The sequence below is a fragment of the Metarhizium brunneum genome, chromosome 1 (genome assembly GCF_013426205.1).
Source record: "Metarhizium brunneum chromosome 1, complete sequence".
NCBI lineage: Eukaryota > Fungi > Ascomycota > Sordariomycetes > Hypocreales > Clavicipitaceae > Metarhizium > Metarhizium brunneum.
In genome coordinates, this window is record NC_089422.1 from 8408783 (window position 1) to 8430561 (window position 21779).

Genomic DNA, 21779 nt, shown 5'->3' on the forward strand with positions numbered 1-21779 from the left:
TGCCGCCATGTCCATTGACCTGAACTGGGAAACACTAACCAGTGGCCCAGATGGCGACGCCCTCGCCGAACGCATCAGGTCCTTCATCCACGACAAGTTCCAAACAGTCCCACTCCCTCGGTTTATTAGGTCTGTCACCGTCCATGGATTCGACTTTGGCACCATACCACCGGAGCTGGAACTAAAGGACATTACGGACCCGCTTCCTGACTTCTACGAGCAAGAGCTAGGAGAGGACGAAAGTGATGATGATTTTGGAAGCGACGAGGAGGCAGCGGCGCATCTTGCTGCCGAGCGGGCCAGGCATGCTCTCGCCGGGAACAGGAAGCGCCCCAGCGGCATCAGGACCGCGTTGAGGAGCGACTTTGCGGGACACGATTTGGGAAGTCCGTTTCTGGGAACGTCTACCCCGGGTATATTAGGCGGTCCGGGTCTGAACTACCTCCAAGGCCATCTGGGCACGGGCACGCATACACCCCTGGCAGCCGTCGCAGGCGCCCACCTCGGAAACTCATGGATGGCCCCCGGCGCCCTCGACTCCTCCGACTTCGCCCACGCTGCAAGCCATCACAGAAACCCCTCGCAGAGCAGCATATCCGTTGACAACTTCTCCGTCAACCTGGAAGGCACATCGCCGCCGCTACGCGAGAAGTCCAGCGTTTCAACGCTCGCCCCCACTGCAGTGAGCATGTCTCGGCCTCCCACCCGAGACACACATCTCGTTGATTCTGCTGTTGACGAAGGCGATGATGGACGGCACGCGGCACTAGACGCGAGTGCTGTTGATGACGGTTTGGCGGCGCATAGGAGAGAGCCGAGGGTGGAGGATGTTCAGGCTGTGTTTCGGATATGCTACGCAGGGGATATTCGACTGAATCTCACGGCAGAGATATTACTGGATTATCCTATGCCGAGCTTTGTTGGCATCCCGCTGAAGCTGAACATTACGGGGCTGTCATTTGATGGGGTGGGTGTGTCGGCAAAGATTAGGAAGCGCGTGCATTTTTGCTTCTTGAGTCCCGAGGATGCCCTGGCCGCTGTTGGGTCGGTGGACGGGGGCGAGGGTGGTGAAAGCAGTAGAGGGGAGCAAGGCGCGAGGAAGAACACCAGGTTCGGGGGCTTGCTGCAGGAGATCAAAGTTGAGAGTGAGATTGGTGAGAGAGAAGGCGGGAAACAGAGCCTCAAGAACGTCGGCAAGGTGGAGAGATTTGTGTTGGAGCAGGTGAGGCGCATATTTGAGGAAGAGTTTGTATATCCTAGTTTCTGGACGTTCTTAGTATAAGCACCATGGGTTGAAGCCAGGCGTTACGGTGGTTCAGTACGTCATGTGAATACATGCAATGAATCTAAAATATGGAACATGTCCCAGCATCCGATATTTGCATGTCATCAACGTTGCGCCTTAGGGCTTCATGTCAGTGTTCTTCTGAATCCCTGATATGCCTGCTGAATGTCCAATTCCAGCTCCCTGGCTTGCTGCTCGCTCAACTCATCCGAGGCCTTCATCTGATTAAGCGTAATTAACCACTGCACAATTTTGCCTCTATTGTCAAAGTCCTGGTCTGTGACGCGGTTTACAGACTGAATCACATCGGATAATAGGGGATGTAGCTGGTCTTTAGACAGCATGCCCAGCTTGACAGCGTCGAGAAACGTGATGAATTCTTGAGTGGCTTCGAGGATGAGTACACCGCTGGTATTGTTGGCAGCTGAGGAGGCTTGCTGGCTGGGGGCAGAGGACGATGCCGTTACGGTGGTCGAAGGCATGCCTACACGGAGACGTTCGGTGGCACGAGGTGCCTGGAGCTGAGGATCGTCAGTATTGAATAATATGACACCATTTCTCGAAATGTGGTGAAGCCTACATCCCACTTGGCTTTGAATTCTTCTAGGCCCTGGAACTCGGCGGCGATGGTCTCGTCTGCCAAAAGCGCCTTGTACTGGCGCAACGATCGCTCGCAAATCTCGGTGTATTCTGCTTCGGGAATCGCATCCTTCAGAAAAGCCTTTTCGAGCTCGTCAAGCGTCACGATGATGCTGAACAGCTCCGCGAGGGAGTCTTGGAGATCACGCTCAGCTCGAGAGCCTGTCAGCTTGACTTCCTGGGTGGGGTGTTAGGTCAACAGTCGGACGGCCAGACGTTCTAGAGCTGAGATACCTCATCTAGGTTAATTGTGGCTGAGAAGCTGCTATTAGGAACATAGCTATGCGGCGTCGGCGCATAGCCTTGTCGAGGAATCATGGTGGCGGGTTAAGGTGGCACATTGAGCTCACCTTGACGACGCGCAACGGGTTCGAGAAGTCCGCGGCCAAGTTGTCGGCGCTTGGTGAGGGATGACGATGGCCGGCAGATTGTTGGCAGAATGGGTCCCACCGCCTGCTCCTGGCGGCGGGGCTGGTACTATCGATAAGCCAAATCCCGAAAATTTTTGGGAGGTGTTGGCATTGACCAGACGGGTTGGCCTCAAAAAACCCGGCTCATTCATCACTCCATTAACGTACACCTGCGGGCCAATTTATCACCACTCGTCGTGGTGAGATACTGCCAACCATGGGTCCCGTAAAAAAGAACCTCAAGGCGACCAAGAAATTCGAAAAGAACCACCTTAAGGGCGTTTTGGACAAGAGAAAGGCTGTTGCCAAGATCAAGCAACGACAGCAGGTCAAAGATAAAAAACAAACCCGACGAGCAAAGGACGCCGAGTTTTTCAAAGGCACTGACGATGGATCCACTCCGGACAAGAGGTCGAATGGCGGCAAGGGAAAGCAGAGCGGCGAGATGAGCGTCGACGACTTTTTCCAGGGCGGATTCGACGAGATTATTGACAGCAAGGAGAACAAAGCTGGCAAACTTGGCAAGCGCAAGAGAAGCGAGCCCAAGGATGACGAAGAAATGAGCGATGGAAGCGGCTCCGGTGTAGATATCAGTGGACCGCCAGCGGCTAGTGAAAGCGAGGACGGCAGCGAGGATGACGAAGATGGCGGTATGAGCAAAGAGACCATGGATAAGCTAGCCGAGAAGGATCCTGAGTTTTACAAATTCTTGAAAGATAACGATCCGGAAGCATTGGATTTTGACGACGACGCGGACTTAGCAGAGGTTGATGAACTCAGCGCCGGCGAGGATGAACACGAGGACGAGCAACCCAAGAAGAAGCAAAAGAAGGCCAAGGCCGCTGCAGAACAGGACCGAAAAGACGAAGAGCCTTCCCAGAGCAATGAGCTGACTAAATCCACTGTTGCTAGCTGGCGAAAAGCCATGGAGGAAAAGAACTCACTGAGAGCAGCTAGACAAGTGGTCCTTGCATTCCGATGCGCCGCTCACTTGAATGAAGACGAGAATGATGAGGGCGAAACGCAGCAGCGATGGGTGATCAACAGCCCCGAAGTCTACAATGACATTTTGGTCCTGGCATTGAAACAGATTCCTGTGGTCATGAACCACCACCTGCCCATCAAGGAGTCTGCCTCTGGGAGAGCATACGCGCAGATCGAGACCAAGAAGTTCAAAACATTGTCAATTCTGCTCAAGTCCTACACCTCTTCCATCATGTACCTCCTCGGTACACTGTCCGATGACAAGACTCTCAAGCTGACCCTCTCATCCTTGACACCCATTCTTCCGTACCTCCTCTCATTCAAAAAACTTGTCAAGGCCCTATCCAAAGCTGTTGTCAACTTCTGGGCCCAGCCGGCCAGTTCAGAAACCACCCGAATCACAGCTTTCCTGGTCCTCCGCAGGCTCGTCGTAATCGGTGACAAGGGCATTCGTGAAATGGTCCTCAAAGCAACATACCAGGGGCTTGTCCAAGGCAGCCGCGTCACCAATCACAACACCATCGAGGGCATCAATTTGATGAAGAACTCGGCCGCCGAGCTCTGGGGCATCGACCCAGCGGTTGGATACACCACGGCCTTCACATTCATCCGCCAACTCGCCATCCACCTCCGCAACAGCATCGTCAACAACAAGAATGACTCCTTCCGCATGGTGTACAACTGGCAGTTTACGCACTCGCTCGACTTCTGGTCTTGCGTCCTGGCCGAGCACTGCTCGCCGCTCAAGGAAGCCGAGGCCGGCAAGGAAAACCAGCTCAAGCTCCTCATCTACCCCCTCGTCCAGGTCACGCTCGGCGCCATGCGTCTCATCCCCACGGCCATCTACTTCCCGCTCCGCTTCCACCTTATTCGCTCGCTGCTGCGCACCTCCCGCGCAACAGGGACCTACATCCCGCTCGCCTCCCCGATCCTCGAGGTCCTCTCCTCGGCTGAGATGAAAAAGGCGCCCAAGGCAACCACCCTCAAAGCCTTCGACTTTGCCGTCGCCTACAAAGCACCCAAGTCGTATCTCCGCACCCGCATCTACCAAGACAACGTGGGCGAACAGATTGCTGAGCTGCTCAGCGAATTCTTCCTCCTGTGGTCCAAGTCCATTGCCTTCCCGGAACTAGCGCTCCCCGTCATTATCCAGCTGAAGCGGTGGCTGAAGCAGGCCCGCTCAAGGAACCAGGGCAATAAGAACGCAAAGCTTGTTTCCCAACTAGTCACTCTCGTACAGAAGCTGGAGGCGAATGCAAAGTTCATTGAGGAGCGCCGCGCCAAAGTAGACTTTGCGCCCAAGGACCGCGCGCAGGTGGATGCGTTTTTGAAGGATTTGGATGTGGCCAAGACGCCGCTGGGGGCATATGTCGTGAACCAGAGAAAGGCACGCGAGGAGAAGAACAGGATGTTGGAGGAGGCGAGGAAGGAGGAGGACAGAAAGAGGAGAGAGGACGAGAAAGGCGTCGTTGAGGATGAGAGCGACGATGAAATGGAGGTTGATGGTGAAGACGAGACCGACGAGGAAGACGACAATGACGCGGTTGAGCTGGAAGACGACGATGAAGACAGCGAGTAAAGAGCATCATGTAGTATACATTCTAGAACGGATACCTAATTTCCTTTGCTTCACGTTCCGTGACACACAATCATAAGCAAGGGCCATCATTGTTCGCATTCTTGACCTAACAAGCTAGGATACACACCGCATCTTCAAAACAAAACTCATTCTTGGCTTTTACCCAAAACTCCGTGGGGAAAACAAATATATATACCGATTGTCCAACGGGAATTGGAAAAGACTGGCGCCATGAAAATACACAATGCCAACGCCAATAACACTAATCCTTGATAACGGTCCGCAAATCCAACTCCATTTTCCCTGTGAGGTTCCATGAGTCCATTCTAGCAATGCTTTGCTCATAACAGTGCAGAGTTATCCTATGCCATTCCCTAAATCATGCATGTGTGCCGTCTGTTTTCAAGTAGTCTCTTGAATGCCTTCCCATGTCAACTGAGGCTGAGGCTGACCTCCATACCTTGTAATGCGCGTCGTAATATGTTGCTTTGAGCAGTCACATCCCGCGGCGGTGGCTGGACATTAATCTCCCTCATGGAAACGCTGAGTATCGCGTGTATTAACATGATGATAGAGAGATTATTGACTAAGTCTGAAAGGTTTCATTTAGTGCGATTCATTAATCCTTTAAGACACACCCTGACACGGAGTGAGATAGCCGCGTCTTGATTCGTAAAGTCCTCAGATTGCAAGTCACCCGTGATGTCAACGTCTTCGTTGGTAAGATCCAACTCAGTCGTCGAAGGTGCCCTGGCATGTCGCCGCTTGCTGCCCCGGTTCGCTGTATTACCACTGTTTTTGTTTCGGATGACCGACTTCTCTGGGATCGAGAATTCCACAACTTTAGATGATGCGCGGGGCCTACTTTTAGATCGCTGTCGGTTGCTGCTTGTACGTCGGGAAGTATCCCGCGTTTCTTGTTCATTGGTGTAGCCTTGAGTGATCACTTCAGGTAGCGTGGGCGCGTCCTTAGTCGCTGTGGGCTCTGCAGGATGAGACTCACTCGTCTTGACAGGCTGTCGGTTGTTGCTTGTACGCTGTGAAATGTCCCGCGTTTCTAGTTCACTGGTGTAGCCCTGAGTGGTCACTTCAGGCAGGGTGGGCATGTCCTTAGTCGCTGTGGGCTCTGAAGGATGAGACTCATTCGTCTTAACAGTAATATCAGGAAGAAAGTACGCTGATGTCATATTTTCCTCCGTTTCTTCATCCAAACGACCAGAAATCTCGTTCTTGTGTGATGGCCTGCAGTGGTCAAGCTGCTGTTTCAGGAAGTCAACCTCCTCCTTCATCTTGAGATTCTGTTCGTGAAGGTCATGAACACTACGCTCGAAGCCCGAATTCTCTCGTCGAAGAATCTTATTTTCGTTGAAATACTTTTCATTGTGTCGGACCAGACTGTCGTTGTCTCCCTGCAGAGCTGACTTTTCTTGTGTGATTGTCTCTACCGCCATACGGAGAGTGTCAATCTCTTCGCGAGCCACATCCAGCTCATGCTGGGCTGCATCGAGATTCTCGCGAAGGTCGTCATTTTCTTCCGCCAGTCTATGGTTGTTGGTGTGAAGAGACCGATTCTCAGCCAGTATAGAATCATTACGATTGCTCTTCTTGGCGCGAAGTGAATCGATTTCTTCTCGCAGACGCTTCTGCTCCTTTCGCAAATTTTCGTTATCGGTGCGGAGAGATGCATTGTCGAGCTCCATCGCATCGCGGTTATGCTTTAGTGATAAAAGATCTCGGCGAAGAGTGTCATTATCCCGTCGAATGTGATCCGACGTTTCCAGTTGTTCCCGCGAAGTGGAAAGCTCCCTTTCTCGAACGCTGAGCTTACGAGTAAGCTTGCTAATATCTTCACACGCGTCCTGCAGTCGGCTAATAGCCCTATCACGTTCATGAGCGACAGCATCATTTGCAATTTCATTCGTGCTGATTTTTCGTGTAGCACTATCCAAGCGGGCTTGCAAAGTCGCAACCTCTAACTCAAGTTCTATACAAGACCGTGTTAATACTTTTAAAATCTGAAAGCTTAAAGACCAATTGTTAATCTTACTCTTCTTTTGTGCCATAATCTTGTCGCTTTGGTCATAGCCGCTTCCGCTGAATCTGCCGTGCCTGAGCTGAGCTTCCAGTCTTTCAACCTGAAGCTGTAGGCCCTCTGCATATTCCTGAACCTTATCATGGGCGGCTTGCAAAGAAACAATCTCATCGCGGATCATATCCATAGAAACAAATATTTTCTCTTCATCTTTGGGGACTTCAATGCCATCGACTTGTGCATGGGCAGCGGCAGAAGGCCGTTCCTGTCGATCATGGACCTTGCCATGTTTCACGAAAATTGGGACTCCGTTTTTCATGGAGCCGCTAAACTTGAGGGTACCAGTCACGAAGTCTCCAAGGTGAGAGACATCTGGCATAAAGAATGAACGTACGTTAGACGCGTTATGGCTCGGGCTTGCGATGGAAGCTGGTGATGGTGGCACGGCGGTCAAGCTAGATTTGGCCGAGGACACGTTTGGGGAGTCCTGATCCGCATTTCTAGGGCTGAGAGAGGCTCGCTGGAGACGGTTAAAGGCATCTGTGATGGAGGAACGTCGCTGCTCATTTCCGACGGGCTCTGAAGGCGCTCGGGTGTGCGGCTTGGACAATGGGCTAGGGTTTTTCTGGGATTTCGTGGCGCCGTAATTGGAAACAGGTCTGGCGGGTGATTTGTCCAGGATGGAAGAGATGTCGGATTCGTTGTCGACGCGGGGCTGCATTTCGGCACGTGTCTTGGTCGTAGAAGGCCAGATGTCCTGAGTTGAGTCATCAACGGCGAACTTGACGTTGGAGACAGGCGGCTTGTTCTCCTTGGACTGTGGTTTCCAGGGTCGTACATCGTTGGCATCATCAAAGATAGGTGCCTTGTTCGTATCGGGCTTGGAAAAGTATTCTGGCCACTTGCGGTGGGCAGCCTCCCAATTGACGGGAAGTTTTCTCGGGGCGGTAACACGAGCAATGTCCTCGTTGAGTCGCCGCGTAGACTCGCCGTCCGGGTCGGAAAAGAGTGACGACATGGTTACAGTGCCATGAGAGCCCGTGGAAGACGGAGGAGAATTGAAGGGATTGGCGCGGTTGGCATTCATTTCTCTAAGAATGCGTGAGCGATACCGATGTATAGCGTCGGTCTCCATGGCTCCAGTACGCGTTGTACGCGATGCCAGAGCTTAGGAGTCGACGAGTGGTATTGAATAGATGCGAAGAGTGAATGGTGTTTGGGGTTTCCAAGTTGCAGGTCGTAAGGCAGCGCGTGTATGCGACAGGCGCGTATTCAATGGCGTGGGAGAAGGGCTTCGCAAAAGGCAGGAAGGGGCATGCGAGTTGCGGAAGCGCGTGCTGTTAACCTCCGATGCTGTTCATGAGGAGTGCGGATGTCAAGAGTAACTGAGAAACTCTGCAAGTTGGGCGAAGTGCAGAGGCGTTGTCATGGAGCGAGACACTCGAGGTACACCGAAGTTGGTGTGCAAAGTGAAGGATCCAAGGTCAATCGTGGGGGATCTTGTCGTCGCGCGCTCTGGTTGGTGGGCATCGGCCTGTTTTGGGAGAAAGTAAACAAACCAGCTCAGCCAGTGGCGTCGTGTATAGAAAACTCGCAAGTGGGGCGGGGATAAACGGACCAGTTGGCTGCATCTAGTGCCCAAGATAGGAAGGAAAGATGGAACTCTTTCAGCAGATTCAGCCATCAACTTGCCGTTGAACCTACTCCATGCCACTATTGAGATGGTCGTGTGAACCTCAAATGCTCATGTTCCCTTATTTCCAACTCGAGTTTTGCCATCGAGACTTCGGTGCCTCAGCTGGCCTTCGTCGGCATGACAAGCACGGTTGGTCATGTGTGAGCTAACCTGCACGAACCGACATAGTTGCACAGTCACAAGCTAGTAGTACTACTAATACGCGTATCGCCAAGGCCAATGCATGAGCCGCGTGACGGAATTGCTTATTTTCGGTTGTATTGTTTGCATCTCATTTCTTTTTCCCATTTCCACTCTACGTCCATCCGAAGGCTAGTACAGCATCCAGATGCGATGACAAGGGATGACACAAATTCCAAATCTGTTGAAACTCGGCTTCAAACAACGGTTTCGCAAGCCCTGCAGTACCATCGAGACGTAACCAAACACCAGTTAAACGTCCTCACATCCTCCAACATTCTGCTGTAACTAGCATATCCTTCAATTACTGTATAGTATTTGGCAAGTGAAGGTTCTATGGTCAGCTTCTACTGGTTGATGATACGCCCTGCTGGGACTCGATCCCCTCCATTCAAAGCCGACACGCGACCACACCCGCGTCAGTCAACTCCTGCTTACAGAGTACCAACTGACCGGCCGCATCACGACGACGCATGTCAAGTTGAGGGCTACTATTTATTCCTCTCATGACAGCGGCTCGGTATGCGGGACAAATTAAGAATTGCAACTCTCCCTTCAGGCTTAGCAAAAGCGCTGAATGTCTAATTTGCTGTGGGGACAAAATCGAGTTTCAAGGATCAATGTCTCAAGGCGATGCTTTGTCGTTACATGATTAGATGATCGTATTCGTCGGCACGCGGCGCGAGTGCGATCCTACCTCTCGCGGCATATCCTGTCAGCCCTTTATACCCCATGATACCCCTCTTACGATCCTTCGAGGCTATATAAAATAAGGTCTCTCCGGCGACTCGGTAGGAGAAGTCGCCGTGGTTGGTTTCTGTGCTTGCTCGTCTTCTGAGCCGTGGCCTACCTGCAAGAACATACCGGCCGGCCTTCGATTGTCGCTGCATTTGATCGCCTTGGTGCAAAATGACGCGGCTGCTATCCATTGCCAGTCTCGGTGTATTGGTCGCTTCGACGTTGACCACTGCAAACAGTCTTCCTAAGGGAGATGTCGATTACTGTTCAGTATATAACCGGGCACCAACCCCTGGTTGCCAGCCTGTTCCTGAGGGCTTTCTCAGATCTCGGGGTGATTCCCTTAGTACCCCAGAAACTGATCCAAGGGTCCTCGAGGACGCCTTCTCGGCGTTGTCAGTTTTACAAAATGTATACTTTGAACCTGTTAATGGCACTTGGCCAACATCGATTGACTGGACAGGAGCAGTTGTTGAAACTGTAATAGCTGGCATGCTGACAACTCTGACCCAGTCATTGGATTCGACTGAGAGGGGCCGCGACTGGAAGGAAAAGGAAAATCTTATTTCTTCCATCTTTGCTCAGGTCACGCACTCATTCTTTGGACAAAATGCCGTTGCAATACTGGACCAGGTGAGAGCGGACGTTTCACCATCCCATATCCAACCAAGCACTAATGCATCTTGACTCAGGCATATGATGATGTGCTATGGGTAGTCCTTGGCTGGCTTGAAGCAATCAAATTTGTTCGCCTCCATTCAAGCCTCCACTATCCTGGAACAGAACAAACGTGCTTGAATGTGCCTGGTAGACTCAGTGACGCGCTCGGCACCATTTCTTTCCACGGATATAACTGGTACTGCACATTTGCTGAGCGGGCTAGAGCGTTCTGGGATTTTGCTACAAGAGGATGGGATACAAGTCTCTGTCACGGGGGCATGGTCTGGAATCCCAGGCTGCTCCCCTACAAGAATGCTGTCACCAACGAACTGTGGATCTCGGCATCCATCTCCATGTATGAGTATTTCCCCAACGACGAATTCGATGATGCCTGGACAGCAAGTCAGGGCTTCCCGACCAACGACCCTCTGTATCTGGCGGCTGCCATTGTGGGCTACAAGTGGCTGAAGGATGTCAACATGACGAATAGTCAGGGTTTGTATGTCGACGGCTACCACGTGGATATGAGCAAGCCCAACAATGTGGAGTGTGACCAGCGAGATGAGATGGTGTACACCTACAACCAGGGCGTCATTCTGACGGGACAAAGAGGATTGTTCACCGTCACCGGTAGTCCATCTTATCTAGAGGATGGCCACACATTGATCCAAAATGTCATCCAAGCAACGGGCTGGGACCTTGGTGAGAACGCCGCCATAGATAATGTCAACGAGAGACCACGTGGGAAGTTGCCTCCCTGGCGAGGAATTGGTCGCGGCGGAATCCTAGAAGAGCAATGCGACGCAGATGGGACGTGTTCACAGGACAGCCAAACTTTCAAGGGCATCTTCTTTCACCACCTCACCGCATTCTGTGCCCCCATCTCACCAGTGGATATACCTGGAGACGCCAACGTCAACCAAACCGAGTTTAGTAAAGTGCAGTCTGCTCACGACAACGCCTGCCGCGGCTATTTACATTGGGTAAAGTACAACATGGATGCAGCTTTGGCAACTCGAGACAAGGCGGGTCGTTTTGGTATGTGGTGGGGAGCCGACATCTTTGACGCCTTCGATGCCTCCCGGCAAACCGATGGCATCGACCACACAACCCCCAACGCTACTGACTATCGGAATAAGGGAACTCCAATGGACGTCATCTGGGGTCTGAACATGACATGGCACCCTGGTTCGAAGACATCCACTGGCCTGTGCAAAAACCTTTTGCTAAGGCCTGATCCAAAGCTAAGGATTGGCGTTTCACCCGAGTTGAGTGTTGATTCGCAGATTGTTCTTGGCCGGCAAAACAGTCATGGAGATCCAAATGATCGCGGCCGAGGTAGAACAGTAGAAACGCAAGCGGGAGGGCTGGCTTTAATAAGAGCATATTGGGAGTTGTCTCAATCGTAGTTGGCTCTGTATTAGCAATATACTTAATTAGTATTGTCACAGAATAGGGTGGTTTGAATAACTTGGATGTTTTCCATAAGTTACTCCCCCACCAACCTCCCTTTCTACGTCGGACTTTTGCCACCTGAAGTGACTGAGGATTTGTATCAATCTTGACTCAATTTTGGGCTTGCAGTCATGAATCCTTCTAGAATGTGGCTCTCCATAGTGTGCGCGACTCATTCTTCAAACAATCCAGGCTGACGGCCATCTACTTCTCCGAGGTTCTGTGGGTACGGGGCAAAGCGAAAAGTGAGGCTAGAACAAGGTGCCTGGATATCATTCGCTGTTCTATAGCATATTCTTCGTTTTACTCAAGTCAACTTTCCACTTTGGGTCGTTTTCGGGACTGAAAAAGACGCGTGCGATATGACAAGCAGGTTTCATGTCGCCTGAACCCGAGCGGGTTGGGGACTCACGTGGCGTTTCAGCCTATTCCGAGACAGCCCTGCCGGAGAAGAGCGTACTAATGACGTCTTATCTAAGTATTAGCCATGCATTTTGATCGTATTGCCACGACTCGGCGTCGAAGTGCAAATGCAATATTATTCTCGGCATAGAGAGTATGGTAGGCGGTATCGCATGACTGGGCCGCGTTATGCGAGCGCCGGTGCTGTTTCAGCCTCTAGATCGGACTGAGCATGGCGGCGGAATGTAGTCAACAATTCGTACATAATATATCCAGGCCCTCAATGCTCGATTTGGGAATGAATAGCAAGACTCACGACGACCCAACCCCCCCTCTCTTCACCTCACTTACACGGAGAGCAAAGAAAAGGACACACGATGCCAGCAAACGGCTTCAACATGCGGCAGCACTGGATGCTTCCTATTGTCCTCGCTCCAAATGTCCTCTCCCAAGCACCTCCGGCAAAGTTAGCTGTCGCTGCTATCGAACACTTCGAATCTTTCCAGGCGGGGCCGTTCCAGCCGCTCATGCACATTGACCTCGGCGATTCGCGCCAAAATATTAAATGCATCTTCGACACGGGCTCCTCCGACATCATCGTGCCGAAGGCCGGCAGCGCCGTGTGCGAGCTCGCAAACCAGCAATGTCGAAAAGCCCCTGTCGTCATGGGGGACTTTGAGCCTGCCGAGAGCAAAGACGTTACGCAGGTGAATGGTTCGACCTTCAACGCTAGCTTCTCAGGGGGCGACGGTTTCGACGGCCCATATATCAAGACGACGATCAATGTTGGGGGCGCCAAGGTCGATGAGTCGCAGGTTGCGTTGGCGGTGAATGGAAGTCTTCCGGGCGATTTCCCGCAGTTTCCAATCTGTGGGGTCGGACCGGTGGAAGCGGAGCAGACGGACAAGAAGTATGTTAATCTGGTGGCTAAGATGAAGGAGAATGGGGTCATTGAGTCTAATGTTATGGGTGTTGTGTTGAACCGGAATCGTGAGTCTTGACACAATTTTTCCTCATTGCCCCTCTCCAACCACCCTTGGCGGAAAAGGTTGTGATGGAGCCCATGTATGAGCTTAGGCTGACTTGGAATAGCCTTCGAGAATGGCTCTGTTGTCTTTGGAGGTATTGACAAGAGCAAGTTCAAAGGAGAACTGCAGGAAGTTCCTATCGATCCGGTTGAAGGTGGAAAGATTGCTGATTTTGTGGTCAACATGACTTCTATTCGGCTACAGATGAACGATCGCCCACCTAAGCAGGGCCAGCAGGGCCAGCAGGGCAAGGGGGGCAAGAAAGGTAAACAAGGTCAGCAAGGCCAGCAAGTCCGCCGTTCTCATTACGGCCGGGCTCTTCCTCGGCCTTCAGATGGGAGCCATGGGCACCATGTATTAAGTAAGAGGGAAGGTAACAACGAGGACAATGGTGACAACGGAGGCAGAGGAGGCAAAGGAGACAGAGGAGATAGAGGAGGAAATGGAGGCAAAGGGGATAACCAACGGGATAAAGGTAATAGGAACAACGGAGACGGAGAAAATAACAAGAAAGGAAACGGCAAAAATAACCAAAACGGGGGAAACAACAAGAAGAACAACAAAAATGGCAACCAAAATAATGGCAACCAAAATAATGGCAACCAAAATAATGGCAACCAAAATAACGGCAACCAAAATAACGGCAACCAAAATAACGGCAACCAAAATAATGGCAACCAAAATAACGGCAACCAAAATAATGGCAACCAAAATAACGGCATCATAGACCTCGGCCTTAAGCCCTCCGAAACGTTTACCCTCATCGATACAGGCGGCGTCGGCCTCCAACTCCCGCGCGGCTCGGTCGAAGCTATGGCTAAGGCTCTCGGTACGAGGTTCAGAGACGGCGGGCTCGACTCTGTCGACTGCGCCGTGGTATCTGACAATAATAAGCTCCTGTTTGGATTCAATAACGACAAGACCGTCGTCAGCGTACCCCTAAGCCACACCAAACTCTCCAACTCCGTACTGAACGCAGAAGAACGAGCCTCTGGGAAGTGTTTCCTGGATATTAGCGCAGTAGCGCCAGGTAGTAACCTGAACAGCATGGGGTTTCCGTGGGGGTCGGCCGTGTATACTGTTTTTGATTTAGATAAGAACAGACTGCTGTTTGCGGAGGCGGTTGAGAATTCCACGCAACCAGATCTCCAGCCGTTTCCCTAAAAACCTGTGGCCTGGGGACATGCGCTGGGTGCAAAGTCCACGTCTCAGCAGGTCTGTGCCGGAAACAGGTTGTGGAAACAATAACAATGCGAGCTGGGATTGCCTTTTTGTATCTGGATACGCTATCTATATATCAGTCTCTAGGACAAAGATTTATTCTAATTCTTTCAAACCGCCGAGCAATCTGTGAGAGAAAAGTAGGCACCCAAGAGCTAGCTTCCACTCCAGAGTAATAGCGGTTCGGGCTTGACCGGACGTCCACAGCGAGGGAGGTTCAGAACTGAGGAACCGAAATGTATCAAATAGATATTGTGGAGCGTGACTTGTCATGGTGATTGTTGTGGCGGCCACTCTGCACCAGCAGCGACGTAGACTCCAAGGCTCCTTTCAGACTGGAGGGTAGTCTCGCTACATTTTTGCCTCGGCCTAGGGTATTACTTGAGATCCTGTTCGAAGCTTTGTTTGCAGCCGAAAACCTCGCTCAGCATTTCCTGTGAACCGATTTGCGTGTTTCGGATCTTCCCTCAAGGATGTGATACCGTGGACTCAAAATTCACTTGGCAGCAAGAGCTGAACTCGTCGGCCACCAAGCAGTACTTTTTGAGTTTGAGATTTTGATTCCATAGCCGAAGCTTTCTCGATGTTCCGTACGGAGAGTTAGCGTGGAGACAAACCTTCTGAAGGCATTCGTGACACTTTTGTCAGAGATGTTGTGTCGCACTAAGAATTGAGAAACAACATTTGAAGAGAGGGTTGCGAGCAGAAGCACGTGTGACTGGGCTGGGGAAACATTTAATCGACTGATGTCAGTCGGCCGAGCCCGCCGACTGCCGACGGCAGGGTGTCGAGGCGCTAGCCTATTTTTGGAGCTGCCACTCGCCTTAGACCAGACATTTAGAAGCGTTGCGGAAGACATGTTGAAGAATTACAAGATCTGTCATGTCGTGGCTGGGTTTGTCCATTCTGTATTCGGATTCAATGTCAGCGATATCCCGCCCAATCCGTCTATCAAGAGTCAAGACAACTGCAATAGCCCCACGACTATCAACAGCTATTTTGGTAGCCATTCCCATTCCTGATTTGCTCCCCAATGCACACAAATTACGTACAACGCACCTCGTACGTAGGTCTCGTGGTTGGCGGCACATGATGTGGAAAATGATTGTAAAGGTGCTGAGTTACTGTATGCAGTACTTCACTTCAGATACCTAGGGAATCAAAGGAACTCATTTTGAAAATAAAGATAATACACTAACTTCTTTTCTAAGCTGGGATAATTAATCTTTCCGATTTCATCAAATGAGGCAAGTCATCTTCGGGCCACCTGGAGTACCTAGGTACATCTGCGCGGTGAGATAAGAGCACGGTCATCCCCCGCTCTTATCGGCACTGGCCTGAACGCCCACTAATACTCCGTAGTCAATACCAGATTGACTTGACCAGACTCCGAACCGCTGCCTGTACGTGTGGTGTGGCAGTTGAGCGCTGGTCTGGTTTGGCACTTGGCCAGGCACTGGGACCCCGCCCATTGTTTGTGCTGACCAGTGCAGAGGCCAGGATAGGACACATGCATCCCCCCCCCCCCGAAAAAAAAGCTGGTGTGCAGAATCTTGGGTCCGATATTTCGGCGAATTTGACTGATTGCTGCGGTTTTCGGTCACTATTTTAGCATTTGACGCCACAACCTCTAGACTTTTCGTCTTTCCAACTTCACACAACCATCTCCATATTCACATGAAGTTCGAGATGCCTTCTCTCCTTGGGCATGCCGAGCCAAACGGCGTTTTTCAAGAGACCAATGGCCATCGCAGGCCCGAAACGCCCGCTGGCCGCATGGCCTTGACCGACTACAGCATCAACCCCTCGCCGTCATCGGAGGAGAAAAGAGCCAAGTTGCGACAAGCTGTTCCCGACGACCTGTTGCTTCCCAACGGCTATCCCGATGTGCGTTTCCATGAAACAGAAACACCATATTGCTACTGAATACGCATCTGGATTTCATACTAACCAAGCTGCCGACGCCAACAGTACCTTCGCATGATTGCATGCGCTACCTCCAGAGTCTACGAAGCTTGCAAAGTAACACCACTTAGCCCGGCAGTTAACCTCAGCAACCGGCTCGAATGCAATGTTCTCCTTAAGCGAGAGGATACACAGCCCGTGTTTAGCTTCAAGCTGCGCGGCGCGTACAACAAGATGGCGCATTTGGACCCTGCGCTGAGCTGGAAGGGTGTTGTGTGCTGTTCCGCCGGTAACCACGCTCAAGGCGTTGCCTATTCGGCGAGAAAGCTTAAAATCCCTGCTACCATTATCATGCCCGAAGGGACACCCAGCATTAAACACATGAATGTGGCGAGATTGGGCGGCCATGTGGTGCTGCACGGCGCTGACTTTGATGCTGCCAAGGAGGAGTGCGCCCGACGGGAAAAACAAGACGGGCTTATCAACATCCCCCCCTTTGACGACCCTTACGTCATTGCTGGCCAGGGAACTATTGGAAACGAGCTGTTTGGACAAGTAAACATGTCCAAGGTTGAGGCCATCTTTTGCTGCGCCGGCGGCGGCGGTCTCATTGCCGGCATTGGCTTCTACGTGAAGCGCATGGCGCCCCACGTTAAAATCATTGCTGTCGAGGCATATGATGCAAATGCCTTGGCCCAATCATTGAGAAAAGGCGAGAGAGTTGTGCTCAACGAGGTTGGATTGTTTGCTGATGGCGCCGCTGTCAAGACGCTCGGCGAGGAGACATTTCGTATCTGTCAGGATGTCGTCGACGAAGTCGTCGAGGTGACGACGGATGAGATTTGTGCTGCCATCAAAGACATGTATGATGATACGCGATCCGGCCTGGAACCTGCGGGGGCACTGTCTATTGCCGGCCTGAAGAAGTACGTCTCCCAGCACCCCTCGCAAGACCCGAACCGCACCCTCGTGGCCGTGACGTCTGGGGCGAACATGAACTTTGACCGTCTTCGATTTGTTGCCGAGCGTGCTGCTGTCGGTGAAGGCAAGGAAGTTCTGTTGGCCATCACCATTCCAGAGAGACCGGGGGCGTTTGCCAAACTCGTCGATACCATCATGCCTTATGCCGTCACCGAATTCAACTATCGATTCGCCGACCAGAACGTTGCCAATGTCATGATTGGCTTGTCCTTGACGGCACCACCGGCAAAGAGAAACGAGGAACTCTCCATGCTTATCGAACGCATCCGAGCCGAAGATATGGTGGTGACGGACCTCTCTGGTGACGAACTGGCCAAAAGCCATCTCAGGTACCTCGTAGGCGGTCGTTCTGGCGTCGCCAACGAGCGGCTGTACATGTTCAGCTTTCCTGAGCGACCTGGAGCATTGGAGCGGTTCCTCAAAGCCCTTCGGCCTAGATTTACCATTAGCCTTTTCCACTATCGAAACTATGGTGGTGACATTGCCAAGGTGCTGGCGGGTATCTCATGTCCCGAAGAAGACAGCGGTGAACTGGCGCAGTTCCTCAAAGATGTCGACTATCCGTTTGAGGAGTGCACGAACTCCGAGGTATTCAAGACGTTCCTGAGATCATGAGAATAATTTTTTTTGTACAGAATTCAAGAAAGACTAGGGTACTTTATGAGGCATTGGCATTTTAGACACGGCGTTTCGGAAATATAGACTGGCCAAATATTGTTGTCTGTTCCCATCAAGCATAAAGTGGCTTAGACCAATTTTCTGTATAACCTTGTGTTGTTGGTGGTCACACCCCAACTAATTGTGCATGGTATCCATCCTTGTGTCATGGAGAAGGCTGGATGCTTGTTGCATACCTACCTAGGTAGGTAGGTGATGGCTTTTCTAGACTCTGAAATGCCATCTCCCGCGAGAGAGACGCTAGATTTGCACCGAAACAGGAAACAGAGCCCACCATTATCAATGCCGCTCGAAAGCGTCGTCGTCTGCACTAAGTGAACGCAGTTTTACGCCCTCGGCACTGCCGCCTGTGGGCTCCCATGCATGACCTGGGGAAAGAAACAAGGCGTGTTCCTAAATTGGGGCATCGCCATCCGTGCATAATGCATAATATGAGGCTGTTGCCCCCGAACCTCGGCAGTGAATGATACACATACATACCTGGGTACTTGATACCTACCAGACATATAAGTACGGAAGCACATCATACACTCAAACGGACGAAACGATGCGTGGCAAGCCACAGGTCTCCACGGCCGAGGCTGCAGGGCCCCAAGTTTTGGCCTATGCAAGATACATACATACATGAGTATGTATATAGTGTTTCCATATTTGGACACGTCCTATCAGGCACATGTCATGTTGTACACTGTCGTCGCCTCTCGCAAAAAACAGAGGGCATTTGTTTGTCGAGCCCTTCTGGAGAATAGGCCCAGTGATACAGCGTGTGTTCGCCATTCAGTTGCACAATTCTGAATCGAGCTTGACACCCTCTTGGCTTCATGAGTCGCACACCAAGGCCTTGCCCACTGCGCTGCACTCGGTATAAAATTATCGGACCCGCCACTGCATGCCGACACTCATCACTAGACCAGGCTAGGTGTCAGGGCATTAAACGTAGACTAGTCCATGGTGGAGCTCTTTGGGGGGTAAAGGGGATGGCAATTTTCCTTTTATAGGGCGTCAAGAGGAAAGTAAAGGGGTTGATGAAACGGGTTGTCGCATGATGCTGACATGAGACGAAGAACGCGTGCCAAGAGGGTGATGTGGGAGCGACCGTTGTTTTCTTGGTGGTCAGCCTGACTGTGCAGATGACGGAGTACTATTAATATAAATGTATTAAGAACCGGACACGTCAAGTGTCCTCTGTGCCAAATAAGCATTTTATGCAGGTTGATAACTCGTACTCCGTACTCCGTACCGCGGGGTCGGAAATAGGCCACACGCAGCAAGATTAAATCAAGAAAGGGGTTTCAGTTGGTTTTGTACCTGAAAAATTCCCACTGGGTGGAGGCCAGAAGCCGTTTCCAGTTGATGGGGCCCGCTTAATCGGCATGGGTTGGCTGGCTGCTCCATGTCAAGCCGTCGTGGAATCGTTGGCGGCGGTGCCCTATGTCTGGTCCGGACACCTGAGCGCCAGCGTAGCTTCCACAGACCTTCTACCGAGCTTCGGTCAAGGAACCCCCTGCCCGCCAGTGTTTGGGGGGGCGGCAGCTTGTTTTTTTCCTGTGTGGTGCCGTCGGTGCGAATGCAACACTGGCCTGGTTGTAATCAGCATCTAGGCTTTTTAGGACGAAACGCTGACTGGCGGGTGGAGGCTGAGGGAGCTGCTGTCTGGTGTACCAGACTCCATACTAAGTACCCTAGTACCTGCGTCTAGGTACTGAAGTAGGTCCACGTGATTGCGTGTGCACTTTATGTATGTATGTATGTACAACAGTCTCCGCTGAGCCATTATGTGAACCCCGAACCATGTTCCATGTCAAGGCAGAACGTTGACAACGGATCGTGAAAGCTGTTCCCCGTCGCAGTGCAGGCTCCGGGTCGACCACTCCTCCGAGTCTGGTCTGGTGCTCCAGAAGAATCCACCAGGCCAATTCGTTAGTCCCCAGCGGCCTGCAACCCTGCATGTGCTCAAGTGCTGCTTGATCCAACATTGAAGACCCACCCATTGCCGGGAGCGGTTGCGGTTGCCGGGGTTAGAGCTCCGTGCCAGAAGGCGGACCGTGCACGCAACAATCCAGAGGTCACCTTTCGGTGCGGGCCAACGGCCACCATTTTTTGAATCCAGCAAACCCGGCTCGCAGATCCCAGAAAATCACGAACATGACGGTTGGTACCACGGTGAACACATGGCCATCGAGATTATCGCGGCATGGCGTCAAGCATCGAGATTCAGACCCGTCAAGGAAGCTATGATCGTCTTATGACATGCGAACCCTCCGCCCGCATTTGTCGCCCTTCTCTGCAGCTATTGCCATGGAAGCTGGGCTTTTGTCTGGTGCTTGCATCATGTATCGGCGCTGCTGTATCTGCCGAGCTGTGACGGTGCTTCAGTCGATGGCACTTGTGCGTGTGTGCTGATTCGCAGCACTGCTATGGTATTCAGAGACAGCAGCTTAGCCACCTAGGTATTGTTGTCACTTCAAACTGCTCACCTGGCTGCACTCGGTTATTGTTGTACCAGACAAGATATGTAGGATTGTGCCAAAGCTTGAGCTTTGGCGTTTGTCCATGTGGTCCACCTCCCCTCCCCCACACGCTTGGAGCACTGGTTGCCTCGCTTGTGCGCCAGTTCTATTTTGTTTTTTTTTTCCGCCAGCAAATGTACTCCGTACAAGGCAGACGAATTTATCCCGATCAGTCACGCTGCCAGCTTCACTTATAGGAAGCCTTCTGTTTCGGAGCCGGTGTCGCCGGTTGGTTCATGCTTGTTTGTCTGGAAACATTTAAACTTGATGGTAAATCCGGCCGGTCCTTTCAAAGTGTGGTGAAGCAGTCTGATGGCCGTTACCACCAGTGAGTACCTCAAGTTCCTAGGTACCTGGGTAGTTGGTATTCGCCGTCGGGTATTACAATATTGTCTGACCCCACGTCAAGATACATACCTACCTAAGTACGGAGTAGTAGGTACATATAGGTAGATTCGCACCCTGACTGACCTGCCCTTTCCACGCCGTGTCTCTTCCGCTTGTTCCAAATTGGCTCTCACTCGGCGCAAGAGCTACACGGCGCCGAGTCCAAAACTGGCACCCCGACAATTAATGGACGCAAGCTGCTGCACATCAACCACTGTACGTACGTGCCTTTGCAGCTCGGCAACCATGACCTACTTAGGTTGCTTGGCTGCTTCGTACATGGTACCTGTTGCGTGTACAGCACTTCTAGCTTGCGCCTGCCCTGCACCTTCCCTGCTAAAAGAGCCGCTAGTACCCTGGCAGGTACGACCCTGGACCCTCACCTCACCCCTCCCACATCCGCCGTTGAACTTCGCGCCTTCCTCGCCTCTTCGTCCACTTCAGTTCTGGCCTGCTCAGTTCTCTAGCTGCTTTGATCTACACGACACACTCTTCGCCCCAACACAATCTGTATTATTCCTGCCTTTCCTTCCTACAGATTGGCGCTCGGGGGTATTCTGTCTGTATCCTATTTCCCTGCCGTCTCTTGTTCCTCTGTCTTGTATTTCTTCACGCCTGGCCGCTGCATTTGTTTCTTTTTCTTATCCCGCATCTGGCCACTGTCGTCATCGGGGCCAAAATCCGTCAGCCGCTACTCCGTACAGCTCTGTCTCAACGTCGACACACGCGCTTGTTTCCATCTGCCCACGACACCCCCGCAAACTCGAATCGTATCTATTTCACGCATGTCCGCATCGGCCTCGCTGACGGCGCCATCAAGCAAGACAAGTTGCGTGGGCTTTAAGCTCGAAAGCTTGCTACGACAGAAGCTTTGATACTTGTCCTGCAGCACAACGCCGTTCCATCCATATAGGTGTTTGGTGCTCCTCCCACATTTCTTGCTGTTGGACTTCAGTTCTCCCCAAGGCATTCGAGGTATTGAGTCCACCCGAAGTTCGGCTTTTGTCCC

General features: G+C 51.8%; 7 protein-coding genes across 7 annotated transcripts; 5 read left to right on the forward strand and 2 right to left on the reverse strand.

Moving 5' to 3' along the window:
* Positions 1-7: 7 nt before the first annotated feature.
* MDM12 (Mitochondrial distribution and morphology protein 12) lies at positions 8-1282 on the forward strand (the record flags this gene model as incomplete). Its single annotated transcript, XM_014692534.1, has 1 exon — positions 8-1282. One exon carries the CDS (start codon positions 8-10, stop codon positions 1280-1282), a length of 1275 nt encoding a protein of 424 aa, XP_014548020.1.
* Positions 1283-1410: 128 nt separating this feature from the next.
* On the reverse strand, positions 1411-2242 carry VPS28 (Vacuolar protein sorting-associated protein 28; the record flags this gene model as incomplete). Its single annotated transcript, XM_014692533.1, has 3 exons — positions 1411-1806; positions 1866-2102; positions 2159-2242. The coding sequence occupies 3 exons, from the start codon at positions 2240-2242 to the stop codon at positions 1411-1413; spliced, it is 717 nt and encodes a 238-aa protein (XP_014548019.1).
* A 309-nt stretch (positions 2243-2551) lies between these two features.
* Positions 2552-4897, forward strand: G6M90_00g025650 (uncharacterized protein; the record flags this gene model as incomplete). Its single annotated transcript, XM_014692532.1, has 1 exon — positions 2552-4897. One exon carries the CDS (start codon positions 2552-2554, stop codon positions 4895-4897), a length of 2346 nt encoding a protein of 781 aa, XP_014548018.1.
* A 602-nt stretch (positions 4898-5499) lies between these two features.
* G6M90_00g025660 (uncharacterized protein) lies at positions 5500-8064 on the reverse strand (the record flags this gene model as incomplete). Its single annotated transcript, XM_014692531.2, has 2 exons — positions 5500-6881; positions 6945-8064. The coding sequence occupies 2 exons, from the start codon at positions 8062-8064 to the stop codon at positions 5500-5502; spliced, it is 2502 nt and encodes an 833-aa protein (XP_014548017.2).
* Positions 8065-9714: 1650 nt separating this feature from the next.
* On the forward strand, positions 9715-11612 carry G6M90_00g025670 (uncharacterized protein; the record flags this gene model as incomplete). The annotated part of the gene is made up of 2 exons (XM_014692530.1): positions 9715-10176; positions 10236-11612. The coding sequence occupies 2 exons, from the start codon at positions 9715-9717 to the stop codon at positions 11610-11612; spliced, it is 1839 nt and encodes a 612-aa protein (XP_014548016.1).
* An 825-nt stretch (positions 11613-12437) lies between these two features.
* G6M90_00g025680 (uncharacterized protein) lies at positions 12438-14252 on the forward strand (the record flags this gene model as incomplete). Its single annotated transcript, XM_014692529.1, has 2 exons — positions 12438-13050; positions 13153-14252. 2 exons carry the CDS (start codon positions 12438-12440, stop codon positions 14250-14252), a joined length of 1713 nt encoding a protein of 570 aa, XP_014548015.1.
* Positions 14253-15998: 1746 nt separating this feature from the next.
* ILV1 (Threonine dehydratase) lies at positions 15999-17810 on the forward strand (the record flags this gene model as incomplete). The annotated part of the gene is made up of 2 exons (XM_014692528.1): positions 15999-16196; positions 16281-17810. The coding sequence occupies 2 exons, from the start codon at positions 15999-16001 to the stop codon at positions 17808-17810; spliced, it is 1728 nt and encodes a 575-aa protein (XP_014548014.1).
* Positions 17811-21779: the final 3969 nt, after the last annotated feature.